Consider the following 25,531-nt stretch of genomic DNA (forward strand, 5'->3'; position numbering starts at 1 on the left):
GACTAATAAAGGGTAACTTAAATCACAAGAGCAGAATTTGTCCCCATTAATATGTATTCTGATTATGTTAATTTCTATGTACTGTGGTGGAATATGTGCAGAATACATTTTGCACAGTGTATTAAGTTTTGAGCCATCATTACTTTTTTTTAAAGCGTTCTGCTCATCACTGCTGGTGTATATTTCAGGTTTTCAGAATGTCCCATACCCAGATCAGGGTGGTTCAGCAGCAGAATCTGACCAGCTGCTTCCGAATCTGACTAACAGGAGCCATTAGCAGAGCAGACGGGAGAGGGAGGATCGAACGAAGCTCACGGGGTGTTTTTTTTCTCTCTCTCTCTTCTTCTAAGAATATATTGAGCGACTGTCTGTTGCAGCCGTTCATCAGGGTGCTGATAATTTAGTGGATGAGCGGAGCACTGTGATGAGGCATGATGTGAACATGATTGCATAGCTGCTCTCTCTCTCTCTCTCTCTCTCTCTCTATGTAATACTATGAGAAACGCTACCTAAGGGGAGGATTACACAGGTTTTATTATACAGTATAATGGATATACTGTATTTTAACACTGCACACTGTGTACTTCGTGTCGTCTTACACATACATGAACAAAACTGTCCAAAAATCAAAGACTCTCCTTCATTTATTTCATTTCCAGTCAAAACAGCCATTAAGAACAAGTTTTTTTTTATTTTTCAATGTCAGGATAAAATCAGAAAGCATATATCACACTGAAAATTACACAGAAGCCTCAACTACTGCGTATAATATCACATTTTTGAGGTTAAATTTTGTCCACTCTTCACCTTTATTCCAGCTTCCATTCTTTTCAGGAGACTCACTTCCAGTTCCTCAAAGAATCTGCAGACACACCTCCAAAGTTCAGTCTTAGAAGCTGGTTGATCATTTTCTGAAGTAATCAAACACATTCAGTGGTGTTGAGGTCTGGACTCTGGGGTGGTCAGTCCATCGTTCAGCTTCTTTGTTTGATGTGTCCGTCTCCTTTTCTCAGTGAGGTTCTTCTTGAACAGCTACACATCCTTTCAGACCCACAGCGCTGAGTCGTCTTCTCACAGTGGAAGGATGGACAGAAACACCTGTGGATGTTTTCAGATCTGAAGCAGCTTGATTTTCTCCTCTCTCTCAGAGATGAAAGCTTTAAGTGCTGTTTATCTGATGTTTTGGTGTCTGACAGGTCTTCCAGGTGGTTGTTAGGAGCCCCATTTTCTCTGTAGCTTTGAATCATTTTTTCAACTCCAGTTTCTCCTTCCTATGCAAGTGGATGGTCTTGAATCTAATCTCCTTAAAAATATCTGCTGAACACTGAATAACTTGTACTTAAAGGCTATTTTGGCTTGAAATTTAAATAATTGAAGGGTGGTCTCAGACTTTTGCACAGTACTGTTTGAGAGAACGCCAAGAGTTTGCATAGCTGCTTTGAAAAATCTGACAGAGGACAATCCTCATTTGTGGAACAGTTTTTGGGTAACACTTTATTTGAACTCTGCATAACTGCTACATAACATTGACATAATCATCTAATGCCGTAAACATGTCATGGCAGACGTCGTAAGCTGTTGTGAGGTAAAATAACAATGTGTTCCTTTATATTTTTCCGTGTTAAACTCCGCAAATAAATAGAAATTGTGCACTTTTTATACTAATGCTGTTTGCTATCCGGTGTGGACCAGAGGAGGATGGGTTCCCCTTTTGAGTCTTGGTTCCTCTCAAGGTTTCTTCCTCTTGCTCTTAGGGAGTTTTTCCTTGCCACTGTCGCCCCTTGGCGATGCTCATGGGGGCTCGGACCTGGATTTTTCTGTAAAGCTGCTTTGTGACAACGCCTGTTGTAAAAAGCGCTACATAAATAAACTTTGCTTGCACTGAAATTTGCAGATAATGCCATATTTCAGTGTGCTCTGTGTAGAGCGTGACCGTGGGTGTTCAGACTTTTGCATACGGCTGTTTGAGTGGGCGTATCCAAACCTTCGACTGGCGCTGTGTGTTGGATCTTTGGCCTGCGTTGAGTCAGTGCTGTATTCTGCTGTGGAGGCACGAAGCTCCTCTAACAGCAGTGCAGTGTGTGGTTGACGTTGGACAGCAGTAAAAAGTTCTGAAGAGTTTCTGTAGATGCACTTTGCAGTTTCCCTCTGTGTTTATCTTAGTTTAACGCTTCAAAATGACAGAGCTCCTCTCTCTCTCTCTCTCTCTCTCTCTCTCTCTCTCTCTCTCTCGCTGCTTTCTCCTTTTATGTTTGTTTTCTTTACCTGTGAGTTTTTTTCCCTCCTCTCATTCACGGTTCTCTCTCGTCTCAGAACGCCAGTCAAAGTCGTCGCTGATGTCAGACGTTTATTTGTTTGCTTGAATAGATTGTCAGGTACTGAGGACAGGAGGCAATGCGGGAATGTAATTGAAATTCATTGGACAGTGACGACCAATCTTAAGCTCCCACCTCTCTCTTTCTCTCTCTCTCATTGTTTCTCTCGCTCAACTGAACTCGAATAAACTTTACTGCCATGACCATGTTAAGTTACTGGGTTGCATGAATTACTGCGTCCTGCATTGATAGAAGGTATTTTCATTATTCAATATTTGTTTTTTGGGAAAAAATAATACTGTAATCTTCTATTTATAGCCATTCGATTATATCACCACTTCTCAAATGTGAGATATTCTGGATATTGACTTTATTATAACTTTCTCTACCTTTCTCAGTCATTTTAGAATCATCTACAGTTCTGTCCATCATTCTGGACATATTTATTATTCTCTCATTGGTTGTAGCTTCCTACTAATGTACCTGCATATTATTGAAAACATTGTGTTTACATACGAAGCTTTTTGCCAATCCAATTGAACACATTCTGATTACAGATTTAGACTGAGGTGTATATATCACACTCTACTCAACAATCTGATGGAAAATCTCTGTTTACATGCTCACTACAAGTAATCCAATCCAAAATGACGTGCATGTGTAGAAAACCACTCAGTGTAGACGTTACTAATGACAGTGAACATCACGTGAGTCCAGTCAGAGTGAGACGAGCAGCACTTGTGTTTTTAATTGCTTTAAAATGATGTCAGACTCAGGAAAACGTCCTTCACACGTCCTTATTAAAGAAGAGGAAGACGTCGTGTTCTGAGACACATAAGCTGGACGTCCGTCCCACCGCCGTCTTTTAAAGACCAGAGCATAAACTTCGTCTCCTCTGCAGACCAGTTTCTGCTCCGCCATGCTGAACGGTATAAACTTTCACTATGACGTGACGCACATGATCAGAACTGACTTAAACTTTCCGATAGGGAATGTAATCAGATACAGGCGTTTACACGGATATTATTCTTCAATTTAACAGATTATTTACAGGATTACCCACCTCGATCAGTCAGAAAGAGACTGTATTCCGAATGGCCTCAATCAGACTAGACTATTCCGACTGAGGTGTTTATATGGACATATTCTATTCCGATTGAGCTATTAGTCAGGATATTAACAGATTATCAGGCTGCATGTAAATGTAGCTACTGATTCCAACTTTTACTGGTGATATGAACAGTGTTATTTTGACTAGATATTTATCTAAACACACTTAATTATGTATGTTATTTATTTGCTGAGTTCAATATATTGGAAAAAATAAAACGTAAAATATAGAATGTGCCTTAACGTCTGTGCCGGCCACATTTTATGTTAAATTCAGCAAGTAAACAGTAATTGTGCGTTAAAATAAAATGTAATTTGCCCGGGGGTGCACTAACTTTTGCACACTGTACATTAGAAAGTATTCCTGAGCTTTTCCGTGTGCTGGCACATTTTCCCTCAGGCGTAGCATTCTTGTGCTCCGTTTGTCTCCCTCGATCTGTGGCTCTGCTCATCAGGCCTGATATCATTAAGCGTTTGAGTGGCAGGTGAAGTCACTCCCCCACTGCGGCTGTGCTAAGGTACAAGACGCTCAGACTAGAAGCAGCAAAAAGAGCAAAACAAGTAATTCCACTGGCCAGCTGCAGCAGATCCCCTCCTGACCGCTCCTGCTCCTGCCCTCGTTATCTGTTGGCCTGAAAGTTGCTGCTTCTTCTGCTGTTGTTGTTGGGGAGACGAGAGAGAGAGAGAGAGAGAGAGATTTTAATTACAGATCATTGCAGCTCAGCACTGACTGCAATAATAGGCCGTTTGTCATGGTCCTGCGGTTCAGGCTGGGTCTTGCAGCTCCTTCTGAAGAATGAGGGGCATTTCCAGCGTACAGCATGACTCAGGCAGGCCTGAACGTCTCTCTCCACCTATGTCCGGCACTGTAATCAAACAGGGTGGAATAATTATACTCTGACCATGGAGTCATTGGTCATTTTATTAGGTACATCTACCATGTAAGTGTATTTTGTAAACAGTGATATAATTACAGACTGGGTGGGTCAGGGGAAACATGTTCAGGGAGCGTGTAGAAAGGAGAATTTCTACTCATTGATGTCTTCTGGGTTTTTCAGACTCTTTCGACAACATTTTTCCCAACATTTTTTCTAGGGCACTGTGGGATCAGTAACATGTGGCATTAAAAGACTGAACTGGTAATGACGGATTAAAAGATGGAGGAACAGGCCGATAGTGCCTTTGAAGCCTTTTTATTAAAACCAACTACAAGAAAAGTGGCCTGCTATGATACCTAGTACCACACTGGAAGAGGCAAACTGTGAACACACCAAAGAAAAGAACAAAACAAAACCTGGCCACGCTGCCTACTCTGAAACAAAAAGTACTTAGCTAATCAAAAAAAGGACACAAAAGCTAACTACTCTACTCTTCCCTGGCCCTCTGACTTAGAGGCCTAGACAGAGTAGACTTCTACTTGGTGCAAGTGTATAGGCACGCCCCTCTCACCTGTTTAAAACCCCAGGTGGTACAAATAATCAAAGAATCTCTTAGAAAACAAAGTTTGAAGTGTGCAGGTAAAATACCAAAACTAAAGCACTTCCCCAACACAAGAGATTGAAAAAACAAACTAAAGCACAGCACATATGATCAGTCCTCTTGCTCTTCAGCCAGTCTTAGACTCCTCCCCCATCTACACCAGCCTTCTGATTGGTTAGAGGTCCTCCTCATATAACGGACTGCAGGGCAGGTACACTTGTGAAGGGTGAGACCAAGAGAGAGAGATACAAACACAAAAAAGACCAAAATACTTGCTTACATGTAACACAGACACTAGAGGGCGCTCCCTGGCTGGTCCAAAATGAACGGGTTCCTGTGGAGTTTTTGTGCAAAATTGTTCTGCACATTTAATTTTCTGATCTGTTATATTTTTAAGCACTTTTGTACTGTAGTTATAGGACTTTCTAACAGTGTTTCATGTGTGATCATGACGTCAGTGAGCATACACCGCTTTATTCAGCCAATGAGCGGATCTGCTCGCCTACCAATCAGCACTCAGTAGCAGTAATGCCAACCAATCAGTACTTTATAGTAGTAATGACAACCATTCAGTACACTGCAGCAGTAATTCCAACCAATCAGCACTCAGTAGCAGTAATGCCAGCCAGTCAGCACTCAGTAGCAGTAATGCTATACAGTCAGTACTCAGTGGCAGTAATGCCAACCACTCAGTAGCAGTAACGCTACCCAATCAGCACGCAGTTGTAGTAATGGTAACCACTCAGCACTCAGTAGCAGTAAGGCCAACCAATCAGCACTCAGTAGCAGTTATGCCAGTCAGTCAGCACTCAGTAGCAGTAATGCTAGACAGTCAGTACTCAGTGGCAGTAATGCCAACCACTCAGTAGCAGTAACGCTACCCAATCAGCACGCAGTTGTAGTAATGGTAACCAATCAGCACTCAGTAGCAGTAAGGCCAACCAATCAGCACTCAGTAGCAGTTATGCCAGTCAGTCAGCACTCAGTAGCAGTAATGCTAACTAATTAGAACTCAGTAGCAGTAAGGCCAACCAATCAGCATTCAGTAGCAGTAATGCCATTCAATCAGCGCTCAGTAGCAGTAATGCCAGCCAATCAGCACTCAGTAGAGGTAATGTAAAGGTTCTAGGGAGAACCCTTAGATGAGTATAGAATATTTACATTATGTAAATGGTTCTTTAAACCTTTCATGATGTCTTTCTCTTTTGTGTGTTCTTTCTGGTTCTTCTTTGGCAGTGGTTTTCAACCCATGGCCCGTGGCCCCCCAGTGAGCCGTAGTACACCTAGGGGCCTGTTTATGTATTTATTTATTTTTGTAAATCACCTGGACAGGTCACCAGTCCATTGCAGTACAAATATGACAAATACTGATGTGATAATTCTTTGCAAAAATCACTTCAATGTTTAGTTGGAGTTCAGTGATTGATCTGGCAAAATGCATGAGATATGTTTATATTTTTAGTGCAAGCCAATGTAAACCATTTCTTTTTGATCGTATAGAATTAATCCATCATTGATAAATGGCTACAAAGAAAATTGTAGGAATTTTTTGCTGTTTATTGGGTGAGTATACAGTAAGAGTGAAATTTGATAGGCAACATTGATTATTGTGTTATATTTGCTTGCATTTGAAATGACTGGGCCAGTTAAACTTACTGTGGGCCGCAGAAGCTTTTGTGGTGATTGTGTGGACCACGAGTTGGGAACCTTTGTTCTGGCCTCACTCAATAAACCCTTTGGCATCTCTTTTAAGATGGCATTTTAGCACTGAAATAACCTGGGGTCCTCAGGTGTTTTGGGTCTTTGAACATCAGACACCCTCACCCAGGTGACCCCACTGAGATTGATCAAGTTCCCTGGAGAAGATCCCCAGTAGATGGGCCTTCTCTTCTTCTCTCCAGTGATGTCCAGTGCAGTGTACGCAAAACCTCCACATCCTGCCTCTACAGGCAAACACCTAGCCTTCCACTCTTGCCTGTGGCCAACCAGATATTTGTGTTTGTCACTTTTGTTTAGGGTCTCCTCATTGCATGGTTATCTCCAGATGACCATGCTCTTTGTTGTCTCTAATGCTACAGAGTTGATGTGGGTGGTCTTAACAACATGTTACAGGAATTGCCTGGGTCTGCTTTCATTTGCCAGTCCTGTGCACTAAGGTCCACTGCTACTGTGGTACAAGTGCTTGGGTTCTCTCTGGCTATGATGAAGAATTTCTCCCTGGTTTTTGCCTTCTGCTTGCTGCTGAAGCCTGCAGATAGCCTCTGCTGTGGTCTTGGGCAATTTATCATGGCGACAGTGATACCCAACTTTCCTCAGAGCCAGCAACTCTGAACTCAAGAATGTGCCAAGTGTTCTGCATTTCTTGCAAATCAGGCAGACTGGCATATATGCTAATCCTCATCACTGCAGGTTGGAATGGTCTAGGAGGGCACCTTCCTAAGATCAGGTTAAACCACCATGTGGCTCTGCCCATCATAGGTCCATCCACGTGATATTCCTTTCCACTGTCTGTAACCATTTTATCCAAGCAATTTGCTGCCTCATTCCCACTGTTCTGTTGGACCTGTCTTATTCAATAACTGCTTAAACCTTTTAGAACTAGTTCTTCACCCTGGGCCTTGTTATAGAGGGGTGTTGCAAAATGTTTGTAGGCCAGCATTTTCTCCGGTCACCACTTCCACCAAGACAGCATGGCATTTCAAACTTCATTCACAGGAATGTTGTGGATTTCCTGGGTGCTCCATGCTGTTTAGAACTTTCAGTCGATATTCCCTGATCTGGACCTCATCATACATACACCAATCAGGCATAACATTATAACCACCTCCTTGTTTCTACGCTCATTGTCCATTTTATCAGCTCCACTTACTATATAGTGCACCTTGTAGTTCTACAGTTACAGACTGTAGTCCATCTGTTTCTCTGCATAATTTGTTAGCCCCCTTTTACCCTGTTCTTCAGTGGTCAGGACCCCCATGAACTCTCAAAGAGCAGGTACTATTTGGGTGGTGGATCATTCTCAGCACTGCAGTTACACTGACGTGGTGGTGGTGTGTTAGTGTGTGTTGTGCTGGTCTGAGTGGATCAGACACAGCAGTGCTGCTGGAGTTTTTAAACACTGTGTCCACTCACTGTCCACTCTATTAGACACTCCTACTCCATCAGTCCACCTTGTAGATGTAAAGTCAGAGACGATAGCTCATCTGCTGTTGCACAGTTTGTGTTGGTCATCCTCTAGTCCTTCATCAGTGGTCACAGGACGCTGCCCACAGGACGCTGTTGGCTGGATATTTTTGGTTGGTGGACTATTCTCAGTCCCGCAGTGACACTGAGGTGTTTAAAAACTCCAGCAGCACTGCTGTGTCTGATCCACTCAGACCAGCACAACACACACTAACACACCACCACCACGTCAGTGTTACTGCAGTGCTGAGAATGATCCACCACCCAAATAGTACCTGCTCTTTGAGAGTCCATGGGGGTCCTGACCACTGAAGAACAGGGTAAAAGGGGGCTAACAAAGTATGCAGAGAAACAGATGGACAGATGGAGCTGATAAAATGGACACTGAGCATAGAAACAAGGAGGTGGTCAGAATGTTATGCCTCATCGGTGTATGTAGTAATCCAGAATGAGGCCTTCTATTTCTGAGGGGATATCATACCTCGCCAGGGCCTTCCTTACCAGCTTGTGGGGCATTAAGCCAAAAGCACTGGCAAGACCCAGTCACAACACCCCCAGATTGCCTCTGTTGTCCTTGGCTTGACTTGTGTGACCACTGCTATGTGTTCAAGACAGTCTGGCAACCCCTGAATGCCACCCCTTTGTACTGAGAATTACCCGTTTCTTAGGAAGAAATCAGTCAGTTACTACAAAATCTTGCCACACTAAGCAAAGGGATAATTAAGAACGGCCTGATAACCTTGACGTTCTGTCCTCTAGAACTCTTCAGTGACTCTAGGGTTAGTCACTGTTCCAGTACTTCTCTTCCAACTAGAGACAGTAGAACAACTTGAGTCAGTGCTTCTATTGCTAAACTGGCAAAGCAAGACACTCACAATGTTCAGGTCATGAGTTTGATTCTCAGGCTGCACTTACACCGATTTAAAAAAGTAAAGGTGTTCTTGAGATGCTGGTCACCATCCTCTTTTGAACAGCTAGGTGTTCACTATATTTTTACCCAGGTAGCTTTCTGGGGAGTGCAAACAGGCTGGCACTGATGACTACCTTTCCCAGTCTTTTCCCTCCACTGCCTGCATGGCTCTACACAGGATTAAGAAGTATTCTGTGGTTCTTGATGTTAGGTTGCTATCCCCTCCTCTCCTCGACACCAAAGCACTTAGCAGCAATGTTCGCTATAATAGTTGTTATCATCCTGGGTCTGCTTTCCACATGCTATTTTCCTGTGATCCCGGACCTTGTTGGTTTTGCCATCAAAGTGCTGCCACTCTAATGCCTTACAGGCTTGAGACTGCTTAAATTCCCAGGGATTCTACTTCACTTGGACTGCTTGCTTGCTCAGATAGAAAACTGGCAACACTTGAAGGCTCTGAGCTCTAAGAGTCTTATACATAGTCTTTACCTTTCACATACTTTCACACTTTATGTCTCATATTGTCTTGCCTTGCAGATTTATTGTATTATATTTATAGCATTATTGGGTTTTGGGCCCCGTTTCACAATGTTCTGTGCTTATTGCATCCATCGTAATCCTATGCCCCATGATGCCTTGCATGAAATATAGGTATAAACAAAACTTCTAATATACTTTAGTGTTGGAGTCCCTGTGTGTCAGTATTTGTAATTCATCTGTCAACAGAGAAAACTGCTGACTTTAGGGCTGTGAAGGCACTCTAGTATACTGAAACAGTTGTATCAGTGTAAAGTAAAGCATCAGATATTTAGGTAATTTCAAATTTTTAATTGTTTATACTGGGAACCAAGTACACTTATAACATCATTAAGATTTATGCCATATAGGAATTCCTAATGCAGAAATTTTTCATTTTAAGTGCTTTTTCTGTCCAATTACCACCCTTGTGATAATTTCCCCTAGCAGTGGCATATATTCATATTGCATGGCATAACTTAAGCACAGACATTTGAAACAAACGGTTAAACCAGGTAAAGACAGCTTGTTAGAGTAAGAAGTGGTGTCCAACTACCAAATTCTTCATCTGCATTTTACACATAGATTTTAGCAATACAGTAACAGTAACGTAGTAATGTTTTCCATCAGTGGTTCTCAAGCTACATTTCTATGTCTTCTTTGGCAGCAAGCAGAAGAGATGTTCCCAAATTACTTCATATGAGTCTAAGTTTAGTCTTGAGTCTCTGGAGTGTGGCAACAGATTAAATCTCAAGTATGTGTAGTGCAAGTCCAAGTTGAGTCTCAAAGGTGTGGGTCCAGGTCGAGTCTCAAGTTTCTAATGTGTGAGAATGACTCTGGAGCCTCTGAGGTGTGGGTTCAGGTTGAGTATCAAGTTTTTGGAGTTTGAGAATGACTCGAGTATCAGAGGTGCACGTCCAAGTCGACTCTTGAGTTTCTGGAGTGTGAGAATGACTCTCCAGTCTCTGATATGTGGGTCCAGGTTGAGTCTCAAGCTTCTGGAATTTGAGAATGACTCTGCAATCTCTGATATGCGGGTCCAGGTTGTGTCCCAAGTTTTTGGAGTTTGAGAATGATTCTCGAGTATCTGAGTTGCAGGTTCAAGTCGACTGTTGAGTTTCTGGAGTGTGAAAATGACTCTCAAGTCTCTAAGTCATGGGTCCAAGTCAAGTCTCAACTTTCTGAAGCATGAGTACGACTCCCAAATCTCATCTCTGAGTTTTGGGTCCAGGTCAAGTTTCAAGTTTCTAGAGTGTGAGTATGACTCTCAAGTCTTGAGATGCGGGTCCAGGCCGAGTCTCGAGTCTGTGAAGTGCAAGGCTGAGCCATATCTCTGGAATCCAAGTCGAGTCTCTGGTTTGTGGGTCCAGGTCAATTCTCAAGTCTCTAGAGTGTGAGTGCAAGTCGAGTCTTGAGTCTCTAGAGTTCGAGTAGGTGTAGGTTTGAGTGGAGTCTCAAGTCTGTGGGATGTGAGTCTGAGCCAAGTCTCTCATGTGTGAGTCAGAGTTCTCTAGTCTCCGGAGTGAAAGTCTAAGTCAACTGTTGAGTCTCTGGAGTATGAGTGGTAGTCGAGTCTTGAGTCTCTAGAGAGTCCAGGTTGAGTCTTATGTCTGTGAGGTGTGAGTCCAAATTGAGTCTTGAGTCTCTGGTGTGCAAGTCCGAGTTGAGTCTCAAGTCTCTGAAGTGTGAGTCCAGGTTAAGTTTCGAGTCTCTGAAGTGTGAGTCCAGATTAAATTTCAAGTCTCTCATGTGTGAGTCCAGGTTAAGTTTCGAGTCTCTGGAGTGTGAGTCCAGATTAAGTTTCAAGTCTCTGAAGTGTGAGTTTAGGTTAAGTTCTGAGCCTCTGGAGTGTGAATCCGGGTTACGTTCTGAGCCTCTGGAGTGTGAGTCCGGGTTAAGTTTCGAGTCTCTGAAGTGTGAGTCCAGGTTAAGTTTCAAGTCTCTGGAGTGTGAGTCCAGGTTAAGTTTCGAGTCTCTGGTGTGAGTCTAGGTTAAGCTTCGAGTCTCTGGAGTGTGTGTCCAGGTTGAATCTTAAGTCTGTGAGGTATGAGTCTAAAAATGAGTCTCAAATCTCTGAGATGTGAGTTTGAGTCGAGTCTCAAGTTTCTAAGGTGCGATTCTGAGTAGAGTCTCAGGTTTCTAGGGTGCAAGCGCGAGTAGAGTTTCTGGGATGCCGGTTTCAGTGTCATCTGGACTCTTTAGTAGAGAATTTCAGTTTAGCCTTGTTATTAGCCTCAGGCATTGCATTGTACAAAAGTAAAACCCTGTCAGGTTCAACACAGTTTCAAATAATCAGCCTTTCATTATAGAACATCTGGAAAGGAGCCATGCCTTTAAGATCGTAACACTTCTGTTCTAGGTATACATTTAGCTTTGCTCTGCTGTTGTACCAGCTGCAAACTGCACATGCGCCAAAACTTCTTAGACACATTTTAGTGGACATGATAAAAAGCTATCTTCAGCTTCAGAAGCACTTCATTTCTAAAAAAGATATTCTGCCCATATCTCGAAATACAGGAGTCTGTTTAGTGTATTGCATTACATCGTCTCCTTTACTTGCACTAGATACAGTCCGTGCCTTGTGCACGTCTATTGTGTGGTCATGTAAAAGCTGTCCTCTGTGTTGAACCTGAGGCCCTGGAGGAATGCAGTTCCACTTCAGTGTGGACTTGTATATGGATAGGATGACAATAGAGTTCTTCTTGACTAATGAGAGTGCGTTTAGTGTTTCTCACTGCCGGAGGAAGGAGAGGCTGTGCTAATAAGAGGCTGGTGGTTATCCTGAAATTAAGAATGCCTTTATTAGTTAAGAGAAGGTGAGCCAGTGGAGTAAATGGATGGATAATGGATCAGGTTTCTGACTCTCGCCTTGAGTAAAACAGCATCGGTCTGCAGCCTCCTGTTTACCCAAAACTCATCAGCCATTCCGAGCTAATCAGGAGCCAGGGAGAGAGAGAGAGAGAGAGAGAGGGAGGGTGCATGTTGACAAGAACACAGACCCCTCCTGCTCGTTATAGAAGCAGCACATGTCATCGTGTGTATCTCTCTCTCTCTCTCTCTCTCTCTCTCTCTCTCTTTTTCATTTACTCCCTCTTGCATTCTCTATCCCTCTCTCTCCTTCTCCCTCCACTCCCTCCTTATCTCTCCCTATCCCTCTCTATCTTCTTTCTCTCTCTCACTCCCCGAACCTCCCCTGCTCTCTTGCTCTTTCTTGTTTGCTCTTTCTTACTCTCTCTCTCTCTCTCTTCATCTCCCTCCTTCACACCACTCCCATTTCCCACAGACTGTTCCCCAATTGCTACAGGTATGTGCTGTTTGTTGGTTTCCTCTCTCTCTCTCTCTCTCCCTCTCCCCCCCTCTCTCCCTCTCTCTCTCTCTATCTCTCTCTCTCTCTCTCTTTCTGTCCACTGCATTTAAAACCCGTCGTTGTGAGTCCTTCACCCGCGATTAGACGCGTTGTCCTCGATCCGTGTCGCGTGTGCTCCAGAACGCTCAGGGCGAAACGTGTCGAGGTCAAACGAGTTGGAGACGCTTCTAGAGGAATAACTTTGAGCGATATTTGAACGTGGTGAGAGAGGCTGCTGGGAGACGGATGCTGTAAAGTGCTTGTTTTTCGGAGCTTGGAGAACATGATCCATCGTGTTTTGACAGTTTCTCAAATTAGCTGAGCAATAATGCAATATGTTTGTGTTCTTTTACATTAATATATGGGGCCTGAAAGCTTTGCATTATGTTGGTCAGGATGATAAATGGTTGTCTATTGATCAATCGATTTATTTGTTGATTAAAATATATACAGCAACCATTAAAAACTATGATAAGCTAAAGCCTATTTCCATTCTGGTCCTGACTGTAGTTCTCATCATTTTGTTTACAGTTAGCTGTATATTATGCTGGGCAGGATAGTAAGTAGTTGTATGTAAAGATATTGGAGCTAAAGGCTATGTATAATGCTTGTTTATGTGGTCAGTAGCTGCTGTTGGATTGTGTAAGACTTGATATTTCACACACACATTTATGTACATGATGGGCTAAACTCTTGCTAAAATCTGCCGTCTGATATTGATCTGAGTGCTGCAATCAGAGGAGGTGCAACAAGAAGTCAATGGCGTAGTTCGACTGAACTCACCCACTGACCCCATGCTTTCCTTGGCGTTTGCATCCTGTCTTTGTTCTCTAAACAATCAGATGGTGTGTTTCTCTCAGTGGATCTCCGGAGGTACTTATGTGGTTGATATCACTGACTCTGGCTGAATAGTCCAGTTCATTGCAGTTCGATTCAGTTGAATTCAGTTCAGTTTAATTAATTACAATCAGAATTACTAAATTCTTTTTTCTTAGTAAATTTTTCTTAGTAAATTGAAAACAATGCAAATTTGATGTCTTATTATATGAACTTTATTGTTTTTGGTACAGGAGCATAATCCAGGTTTGAAAGCATCAGTTTTACCATTCACCGGTTATACAAGGCTTCACCTGTGCAACCGTATGGGGCCTTCTTTGTTGTTTTGTTTTGTTCTGGGCTTCATGATGCACCATGCATTTTTCTTGGGAGATGGACCTGAACTGCAGGCAGGCCAGTCTAGAACCCGCACTCTCTGATTATACAGTCATGCTGCTGTAACTTGTACAGAATGTTGCTGAAATAAGCAAGAACATCCCTGAAATGTGTATATATTTGTCAGCATTAATGCTGCCTTTACAGATGTGCAAGTTACCCATTAATACTTCCCCTATACCATAATACACACAGACTTTTGAACTTTACGCTGGTAACTTTTCTTCTTTGGCCTGGAGAACACAAAAAACAATCTTGAGGGTTGACTCGTCTGACCACAATATATATGATATGTTTCAGTTGACTGTCAGTCCATTTCAGATAAGCCTAAGACCAGACTAGCTTCTAGTCTTTGTTGACCGATCGCTTCAGCTGTGTATAGTCCACTCGTAACTTGCATTTGAACAGTTTTCATTGACAGAAGTTTGTCAAAGCACCAATGTGATGACGGGCGTTCAGTTGTGGTTTTCGGCCTTCCTCTTTACACACACAGATTTCTCCGAATTGAGGGTGAAATGGGCAGTGAAGAGTACAGAGACTGAACTTCAGCTGAAACACTGACAATTAGTGGTGTGTGAGTTGTGAGGTATTGTGGTTAATAAGGATATTAGCTTATGTGCAAAAACATCCAAGTGTCAAGTTGTGTGTGGCATATGAATTATTTTTGGTAAGGAAATAATTGACTTACTGTAAAAGGCGCAGTAAGTGACGTTAATCCAGTACACTTTTTGTGAAATTCAGTGAAAATCTCCTCTCAGTCTGCTAGCTGTCCATTCTGTGTGCGTGCTGGAAACAATTAAGGATGCACTTTTTTCCCATTTCACCTCTTACTTTATAGATAGTCCACTATAGTCCATTACAGATTATCTACAAATGTTCAAATTGTTCACAAACTATCTTTTGAAACTCAGTTGACTCTAAACAGTGGTGGGGTTAGGGTTAGGATTTGGACCAGGGTTAGGACTAGGACCAGGGTGACGGTTGGGTTTAGGTTTTAGGTTGAGGTTAAGGTTAGGGATAGGAGCCAGGTTTTCTTAGTTAAAGAAAATGATAGTCAGTTTAGTAGATATTTCTTTAAATGTAACTTGAAAGCATCTAAAGTGGACTATTCAAATAAAGTGTTACCTTACCTTAAATGGTACAGCAGTTACTGCTGCACCATTTAAGGTGGAATGGGAAAATTCGATCAAGACGCTGGCGATAAAGAAACTGACTTCAGCTTCATCAAGAGTTTAAAGGCATGAAAAGGGATGAGGAGGCCGCTCTGTTTCTGCTTGACAGGTGGGCAACATTAACTTATTTTTAATGTTTCACAGAGTCAGTAGGTCAGTACTGTTTTGTCCTGCTAATGTTTGTGATAGCTAATCCCAACTGGTTAGCTTCGCAGCAGCGATTGTAGTGTCAATTTGCTAACCCACAACCTAGCTAACGTTAGTTACATCACTTCCTGTGCCATTGTTTGTTATATTATGGCATTTGTCTGTGCAACATTTGCGAGGGGTTTTATGGCCATGAAGATTAAAAAAACAAGCTAGCTCAGTGTTGTTCACCTTGGCAATGGATATCCATGAATTTGGGGGAGCGGAGCTTTTGATGGGGCACTGATGGGAGGGGTGTATTTGTTTTGCTGTTGAGTCTTTCTCCAGAACCATAGACTGCATCTTTAATGTTTCTGAAAGATGTGATTAAATAGCACATTCTATTTAAGGTGCTTTATTGGTGGGACATCATAATATTACAGTTGTGTTTAGAAATTAAACATTGTATAAACTGAACATTAAGAAATTTAGACATCTGCTCATTCAGCGTTTCTTCTGAAGTGAAGGGATTTAATATGGAGTTCCCTCTTTGTTGCCATTACGGCCCTCACTCCTCTGGGAAAGCTTTACACTAGATGTTGGAACATTGCTGTGAGGATTTGATTGAGCATTAGTGAGGTCAGGTACTGATGTTGGATGGTCAGTTCTGGATCACTCCAGCTCATCCCAAAGGTACTGAATGGCGCTCCATCACTCCAGTTTCACTGCTCCACAGACCAATGCTGGGGGGCTTTATACCCCTCTAGCCCATGCCTGGCATAAGGCATGGCAACCTTTGGCTCATGTGCAGCTGCTCCAGAGCACCTCATTCTATTGGTCAGTGCTTTTCTATGGAGATTATTCAAACATCTTTCTCTCTCTATCCTCTCCTGCTTTGTTTATGTTTTTCCTATATATATATCCCTACATCTCTATTCTGTCTCTCTCCCTCTGTCTCTATTCCCTTGCTCCCTTTTGTGCGTGTGTTGTTCTAAAAGCGCTCCTCCGCTGCTTGTCTTCCAGATGGATCCCGTCCAGAAAGCCGTAATCAACCACACATTCGGAGTCTCCATCCCGCCCAAGAAAAAGCAAGTGATTTCGTGCAACATCTGCCAGCTCCGCTTTAACTCCGACGTGAGTACCAGAACCTACTCTCCTTCCAGAGTATGTGGCACTGTGTGCGTGTCTCGGTGGAAAGTTCTTTCCCATGTGTTTTCATGTGTTGCGCTTTGTTCAGCGTCTGTCTTCTCTTAGTCTGTTCCATTCAGTTGAGCATGAGAGGTGATCTAAGCTCATTCTGGTTGAGGCTGGTGTTTCCCAGTCCTGCTCCTGTAGTCCTGCACTGCTTACTTCACTCTTTTCCTGCTCTGACACCCCAGTTTAAACCACATGAAGGGTTTGGTACAGAATAAAAGGGGGAAAAATATTTTTTATGTCATACCCACACAATAAAAAGCAGTGTCCCAGGAACCTTGAAAGGAAAGTCCACCAATTTTTCTAAATGTCTGCATAATTCAGTGGTTATAATGTAAACAGAGTGATTCAGAGTGGTTTGGTGTGAAATGGTTGATTGTTGAGACTCAGGTTAGAACAAATTGGTTAAAATACGTTTTAGGCCAAAACTTATCTCAGAACTACTGTAAAATAATGTCTCCGACATCAGGCTGACCATTTAATGTAATAATTATATGTGATGTAGCTTTTAGAGGCCTTAAACTCTTCAGACGTCTGGTTCCTATCACCACCACTATGAACACTATGAGTTCCCCTTTAAGTTGCAGACACAAAGACATGGTCATGCGATCGTGTCTTCTAGCCACAGCTTAATATCTTGATGGAACATGATAGTATCTCATGGTCAGGAATTAAATCAACACAGTTTTGCTTTACCATCATTCAGTGTTATCTACAAAAATGGACAAAGGTACCACACTGTGAAAAAGTCAGAGACCAGCCTTCATTTATTTATTTAATTTCCAGTCTACATTGAATACAAGTTATTCATATTTCAGTGTCTGGAAAAAAACACAGTATTTACCGTGTCACTCTTCACCTTTATTACAGCTTCCATTCTTTCAGGAGACTCACTTTCAGTTCCTCAAAGAATCTGCAGACACACCTCCAAAGTTCAGTCTTAGAAGCTGGTTGATCATTTTCTGAAGTAATCAAACACATTCAGTGGTGTTGAGGTCTGGACTCTGGGGTGGTCAGTCCATTGTTCACCTTCTTTGTTTGATGTGTCCGTCTCCTTTTCTCAGTGAGGTTCTTCTTGAACAGCTTCACATCCTTTCAGACCCACAGCGCTGAGTCGTCTTCTCACAGTGGAAGGATGGACAGAAACACCTGTGGATGTTTTCAGATCTGAAGCAGCTTGATTTTCTCCTCTCTCTCAGAGATGAAAGCTTTAAGTGCTGTTTATCTGATGGGGGCAGTTTTGGTGTCTACCAGGTCTTCCAAGTGGTTGTTAGGAGTCACATTTTCTCTGTAGCTTTTAATCATTTTTGAAGCTCCAGTGTTAGAAGCTTCTCTTTTTCATTTATGCTCCTTTGCCCTTTCTCTTCCTTATACAACTCGATTATCTGAATAACTTGTAATTAATGGCTGTTTTGACTGGAAATTGTATAAATAAACGATGGTCTCTGATTATAACACCATACACTGTTAGAAATAAAGGTTCTGTGCAGGTGCATTTTTCGTTCATCAAGGTACAAACAATGTAAATGTTCCCTCAAAGGTACAACAGTTGTTTTAAGGTCCAGTTGTGCACCTTAAATAAGTTTTTCCAGGTGAAAAGTTCGTATTTGTATCTTTTCATAACTGAATGATTTAAAACAGAACAGTAAAATAAAAGCCTGGAGACGAGACGGGGTGTGTGGAGTCAGTACAGCTTGATTAACTGATTCATTGACAACTTGACAATGTGATTTCAGGTACAGTTATGTTCCCTGACTAAACGCACTGAGATGTACCCCTGAGGGTCCCACCCCAGTGATAACAGGGGTCCTGCTCTAGTGACAGTCTAGTATCTCTTATTTCTGAGAGTGTACTTTGCATGACTTAGCTAAAAACAGTAGCAGCAGCATCTTGAATTCTGTTCATACTTTTGTACTTTGCGGTTGTTTATGTTTATAGATTGCAATGTGTCATAAAGTGTCTGAAACCACATAAGCAAGTAATTAAGAGATTTCTTTAAAGTCATTTTGAGTTCTTTTATGTCTATTTGTGATTGTTCTTTCAAGTTTGAGATAGCTATTCAAATCTATTTGATTGATATGAATGCAGGTTTGTTAGAGCAGGAAAACACTAAAAATGTGCAGGACAAACGAGGACCAGATTTGAGAAACAGTGGTTTAGGCTGATGCTGAATCAGTCAGAGAGTTTAGCCCAGGCCCTAGAACAGTAGCTTAGGGACCACCAGCAGTCCTCGTTATCACAGGAAAGCAGGTAAGTGCAGTAATATTTGATGATACTTTGCCAAAAGCGACGCCTCCAATCTGCACTCCACTCAGTACCCTGCGGTGCCATTACGAATGAATATATCCTCTCTACATCTCTCTCTCTCTCTCTCTCTCCCTCTCTCTCTCTCACACACACACACTCTCTAATCACAACATCTCTCTTGTACTGACTCCACACACCCCGTCTCGTCTCCAGGCTTTTTATTTTATTGTTCTGTTTTAAAACATTCGGATACGAAAAGGTACAAATTCAAACTTTTCACCTGGAAAAACTTATTTAAGGTTCACAATCAGACCTTAAAACCTCTGTTGTACCTTTAAAGGAACATTTACATTGTTTGTACCTTGATGAATGAAAAATGTACCTGAACAGAACCTTTATTTCTAACAGTGCAGATGCTTCCAAATTACAGTAATAGCACTTACAGTTGTCTAGGGCAGACCTAGCAGGGCCGAAATGTAATGAACTGTCTTGTGGCAAGGGTGGCATCCTATGTGCCATGTTTAAAGTCACTGAGCTCTTCAGTATGACACTTCTGCCGGTGTGTGTCTATGGAGATTGCGTGGCTATGTTCTTGATTTTATACACCTGTTAGCAATGAGTGCGGTTGAAACACCTGCACTCAGTAATTAGAAAGGGTGTCCACACAGTTTTTGATCATATAGTGTATATGAAGCTTCTAGTACTAGAAAAGTAAACCTTTCTTGTCCCATTTTGCCTCATTTCCCACTTTTATCTCGTATTATCATATTTCTCAGCCTTCTTAAATGTCACTTGGACTGTCAGTGTTGAAGTCAGTCATTATATGCCGAGTGGTTGTTGTAATCTACCCTTTCTTTATGATTTTGTTCTTTAAGCCGTAGCACAGTTTGCACTGTCACAGCACAAAAGCTGCATTTTTTCAGCGAAGGAGGCCTCGTTAGCTGTGTGGAGAAGGTCGAGTGTTTCTGATGTTCGATCTGTACGCTGGCCAAGAGGCCGCTTACTGCCAACTTTATACTGTGTTTACTCACTGCTGTGTAATCCGAGGTAATAAGCGACTCTCAGATGTGTCTTCATTATTCTTTTACGGCCTTCACTCAGTCGATCCATTGGGAAGGCAATAAAATGCCAGTGTTTTCAATCTGTGGGTTTATGTGTGTGCGCTTTAACAAACAGAGCTGTAGCCACGAAGCCCATTCACCTCAGACAGGGTTCCTCGGTTTCGGCTTCGCCTGATAAATGAAGCTGCGCTTAACTTATTTCACCACAGTGCTTAACGAACAGATGTTTAGATGATAGGGATGTCCACAGGTATTTAGATGCCAGGGTTTAAATACACAAATCACTTTTTGAGTATTTGGATATTTGTTCCAGTCCATCAGAAGACTGTGGAAGTAAGCACACTAATTTTACGGAGAAATACTGTTTATTATGTTTCAACATGACAGAAAATTGACCGTTTGGCTCTCATTTGTGTGTATATATTTATGATATTGCACTTTGTCACTATAAAACATGCCTGAATGTGTTGGACGCATTGTTAAGGACGTGACTGAGAAGGCACAGCTTTTTTGCTAACTAGGCTAACTGTTCTAGCTGACAGTTCTATGACAAACTTACATGCTGTCACGTCGTCCATTGAGGAGGAAAGATCCTGCGTAGAAGACGATGAGTCTCCATCAGCATCCAACACTGAGCAGTGGTTGACAAAGTACAAAAACCATGTACTTGAGTTAAAGTAGAGATACCCAAGGTAAAATATTACTCCAGTAAAAGTAGAAGTTCCTCCCTTTAGACCTCCACTTGAGTAAAAGTACAAAAGTATTTGCCTTCAAATGTACTTAAGTATCGAAAGTAAAAGTACTAAAAGATTAATTATGACTTTAATGTCCTATTATCATTTTTGTAACCAGACTCGCTTCATTAACTCATTTTAGGTGAAAATACTCCAGTGTCTCTCTTGGTAAACCAATCTTTTAATAGAATGTCATTAATTAGTGACGCTGATGTCTATTAAAATTATCATAAGCACAAAACACTGAAGGTAAACAGTTTCCATCAGGTAGAACTGAGTGGCTCTGAAATCACTTTTTACAAACAAGTAAAGTTTCAGTTTAAGATTTATTTGAACTTAGTTACAGTTTAAGTCTAATAAAAACTTTAAACTCAGGTTCACAAATGAGTTTCCTTACCTAAACTGCATCTGTAGGTCTCTGTTCATAAACATAAACTAGACAAAACTAATTTACTATAAAATGAAATGTGTTTGTATAAATTCAGAAAAAAGACACGTCAGTCACAACTGCATATGTGTACATATTTCTATATTGTGGTCTATTTACACAAAGTTAGGTTGGTTCATCATTTATGTTGAATAGACTCTCCCAAAGTTTTACGCTGCTGCACTGATGTTGAACCGTGTGCTGCACTGGGTCAGTATGTCCAGCAGGTCAAAACAAGCTCAAAACTAAGTGACCGCTGTGCCCTGATTGGTGTTTTTGCTTCGTGCTTCTTTTTTTTTTGACGTTACGTTTTTATACACACATAAACCAAAAGGAACGACAGATTTCTCATAATGTAGTGGAGTAAAAAGTGAGATATTTGACTTTGAAATGTAGTGTCAAAGTAAAGAGTCGCCCAAAAATGGAAATACTTCAGTAAAGTACAGATACACGAAAAACTGCTTAAGTACAGTAACCAATTACATTTGCTTAGTTACTGTCCACCACTGCTTGGGAGGTGCCACACTCATGGTTTAGAAATGCACCGCTGCTGTTGTTGTCTTTGTTGATGTTATTAGTGTAGCTGTGTTGTTTGGAGTAATTGTGACCGAGGAGGACGGGTTTACACTGTGTTGCAGTGTCCACCCTCCACGGATGTCGTGTCCTCCCATGTTACCTCATGTTATGTGTTGGGGTAGCACTGGGCTGGGCACTTCTTCCTCTGTTGAAGTATCTGTTCAAAATAAAGGACATTTGCTTTGAAATGCAATGTTTTCACATCATCTTCTGCAGTGATGCTACAATATTCTACCGTAAAGTTTTAATCACTGTTAATTAATCATTGTTAATTAGAGACAACAAAGTTTACATCCATTGTTCTAATTTTAGCCCACAACAAATGCAAGCTGGCCATGTTTTAAGTTTGTTTCAACCCATTTAAAAAAACCAAGTGCAAATAAATGGAACTCTTATATGGAGTTTTTAATGCTAATTTGCAATGCATAAATGAATAAATAAGCGTTGAATTTCTGATGCAAATTGAAATAAAAACTTAATTAGCACATCTTGAAGTGTTCGTGACTTTTTAAACTCTTATGCCTACAGCAATAAACAGGCACTAGAACCTATAGGAATAACACCCTGTCAGTCGCACAGTAATGAGATGGGAATTTAGATGATTTCTTCATTTATTAATAATTTGCTTACCAGAGTGTTCATTGTATGTTCTTGCAACTAATAATGCAATTATTCCCGAGTTTCCCTCTGCTATTTTTGAATAATAAAACACATTTTTTTTTATTTTAATTTCCAGTGCTATCATGAAAAAAGTGAGGATAAGTTAAGCTAAATTTGGCCAAAGTCTGAAAAAGTTTTCCTTTTTTTGCTGTTGTTTTTCTTCTCTGCGGTTAACCAGATATCCATTCATTCTCTTATGAATACTCAGATATCAAAATTAGTCAGAGTGCACGTACCTATTAGAATCTCAGACTGTGATTAATCCTCGTGCACATCCATGTAAAGGCGCAGTGTTTATGCCAGTTGTGTGAAATGTGAGGAGTTGAGTGGCATATTTTACCAAAGAAGGAAAGAAATCTGTATCTGTGTGGTACGATTCGTTTCTTTTGCTGAATAGTGATATTTTTTCAGGTGATTGGTACCAGAACTCAGCTCAAGTCAGCTGACTAAGCGAGAAATCTATGACTAAGACTGTGGCTCTGTTTGTGAAACCACATACAACCATGGCGAACATCTGGGGCCTGTCTCACGGAGAGGGATTTCTTGCTTAGCCACGTAACTTTTGTCTGTCTCACAACGGTGGATCCCCTTGTGCCGCACGCCTAGCCTGCAGGTTAAGCTTGGGATTTCAGATCATAAATAGCTCTCAGATCAATCTGGGCCAACCTTCTTACCAATCAGGGATGGAGGAGGACCCGTCCATTCCTTTTTGGGTCACCTTGTTTCATTATTCATGACTATTGCAGTGTCAGAAATGATGAATATCACATTTTGCAGAGGAAACGAGTCATACTGCATAGATGTGACAAATATAAAGCAATTATTGCTCCAATAAGCACTAACATGGTAGCAGTGGAGACAGCGTTGCTTTCTTCCATTATAAATGCTTCACTTTCTGCATATTTACATAGGTTTTTTTTTTTCCTTTTTCTTTCTTTGTCACACAGCAGTGTTGGGGTTGTTACACAAAAAAAGTGAAGTACTACACGTTACATGTTACTTTTAAAACAGGTAATGGATTACTTTACTTATTTACTGCCTGTGGAAAGTAATTTGTTACATTACTCATTACATTACAGCTTCTTATTCACCAGCTTCTTGTTAGAATTTTCCCATTCCACCTTAAATGGTGGTGCTGGAGGCATTGTAATAGTAACTACTGCACCGTTTAAGGTGGAATGGGAAAATTCAAACAAGAAGCTGACTTCAGCCTCAGCACAAATCACTATTCTAATTTACACAACATACACAACGTCTTTCTTTTATGCTGTTTGTGTAAAGAACCACAAAACCAACAGTTAAGTTTATAAAAAAGAGCCCAAAGAGCACTTTACAGAAGTTAATCTCTGCTTTTGTTACCTGTTGAAAATCAGGCTTTGGCTGCTTGGTTGGGGTCGGCATCACTCTGGCTCCGGGGGTCTTTCGCTACTGGCTTCATTTTAGCATGTTGCCTTTGCAGGTGCTTGGAGAGATTTGATGTGTTGACAGCAGTGGATAGTAGTTTCTGGCCTGGGTTTGCGCTTTACCTTCACATTCTTGTCCTTTCACGCAAACAATTTTGCAGTAATGTGCAGATCGACACCTCTCAAAAGTTGAAGGCCGCTCTGCCATTTTTGTCCTTTCACAGGTCAATGGATTTTTGTGCAAGCGCGCACTATTAGTAACTGTATTGTAAATAATGGACTTACAGTATTAGTATTACAGTTATGTGTAACTTTGTAATGTGTTACCCCCAACACTGTTCATGAGCATGCACACAGGGATTAAGGGAGTTAGAGGTCTGCACTCTACGCCATCTTGCAGCACAGGACTAATTTTCAGTGTTGCGGGCAGGAAACCAGCCTACTGCAGGCGGGAGCGGGCCGGAGCATGCATGAAGAGAAATCTCGCGAATAAATGAACAGCCTAAATAAAGTAGAGAGATCACTAAATTTTATGTAAACAATATTAAAAGATTACAGTACAATTAAAATGAATGAAGTCATTGTAAAGAGTTGCTAAGCAACAGATCACGTGAACAACATGCCAATTTTCGTAGCTTAGACCTGATTCACACATACTGCTTCTGCATGGCATGAGTGACGAGGAAAGTCTTGTTGTTCATTTCGGCGCCCGTATTAAGTGGTCAGCGCTTTCACACTGGCTGCACAGGTAAAGCAGCAGAGCGTCTCCACGATGAAGCAGCGCAGTGTTTTCGAGAATAGATCCAGCGCTGATTTCTTCCATGCGCTGTGTGTCATGCAGCAAAATACACCGAAATAAGCCATGAAAATAAATGAAAAATAAACAGAAAACTGTATACAAACTTAAAAACGCTATCTTTTTAAAATTTTACGTAATTCGTGATGAAATACTAGTTAAACATTCCGTGCTGCAAACAGATTACCCTGTTGGTCTACTAGGCTTGAAACTTTTGCGTGAAGTCAGAATGCTGTGGAGGATAAACAAATATATTGTGCACTTCTATAAGTTATATTTCTATTGAGCAGAGTGACTCTGACCATTTATCCATCTGGAAACAGGAATGTCTGTGTAACTTTCTTGCTGCTCCGCTCAGCAGCACAAACGCTGTATGTATGAAAGGTCGGCGCGTCCGAGCCGTAGCGCTCGCACTGCCGCGTCGCTCACACTAGCATACGTGAATCAGGCGTTACAGAGACGCCAGAGTGTTCAGTCTGACGGCCACAGCTGCCCAACAAAACACCAAAAATAACCGCTCTGTGGTTTAATTCCTGCTGTGTGTTTACTGGGAATGAATGGCGTTTAGTGAAGTTACTTCACAGTGAGCCTGATGACCATGACTGCTGTGTTATTTCAGCAGAGAATAATGTGTTTGTGAACTGTGTCAGATATAGGATGTTACCTTGACGGAACTGTGTGGGCGGGAGCGGGACAAATGATTCCAATTTTCTGCAGAAGTGGGCGGGATAAAATCTTGCAGTAGCGAACTCTAGCTTGAGCATCTGACCCTGAGTAGAGAAAGTTGTTGACCACCATCATAAAACGAGTTAACGGCTGTGTTTGTTAGGGTTGTGAAGCTGAAGTCCCTGTTGTGGTCATGTTGTTGTGTATTGCTTTCTATGGGAAAATGCATAATTATGTACTGTAGTGCAGTGATGTTGTGATGGCTCTTGGCATTGATTAAGCCATTTAATTGAAGCTGAATGGTGCTGGGTGGCAGTGAGCCCGGCCTGTGGAGGCCCTCGCCGAGAGCCGGGACAGATAAAAGACTTCTTTCAGTATCTGTATGGTCTCTCCATGAC

General features: G+C 41.6%; 1 protein-coding gene across 5 annotated transcripts in view; it reads left to right on the top strand.

Moving 5' to 3' along the window:
* Positions 1–25,531, top strand: part of znf385b (zinc finger protein 385B) — a 178,364-nt gene that overhangs the window by 109,517 nt on the left and 43,316 nt on the right. For 3 of the 5 annotated variants that reach the window (XM_036577366.1, XM_036577383.1, XM_036577374.1), the window contains exon 3: positions 16,393–16,503. In XM_036577366.1, the coding sequence (XP_036433259.1) occupies positions 16,393–16,503 (111 nt within the window). Of the gene's footprint in view, positions 1–12,710; positions 12,818–15,318; positions 15,353–16,392; positions 16,504–25,531 lie in introns of those variants that run through there. The other 2 variants (XM_036577393.1, XM_036577401.1) reach the window with 2 other exon arrangements.

This window comes from Colossoma macropomum, unplaced genomic scaffold, assembly GCF_904425465.1.
Source record: "Colossoma macropomum unplaced genomic scaffold, Colossoma_macropomum, whole genome shotgun sequence".
NCBI lineage: Eukaryota > Metazoa > Chordata > Actinopteri > Characiformes > Serrasalmidae > Colossoma > Colossoma macropomum.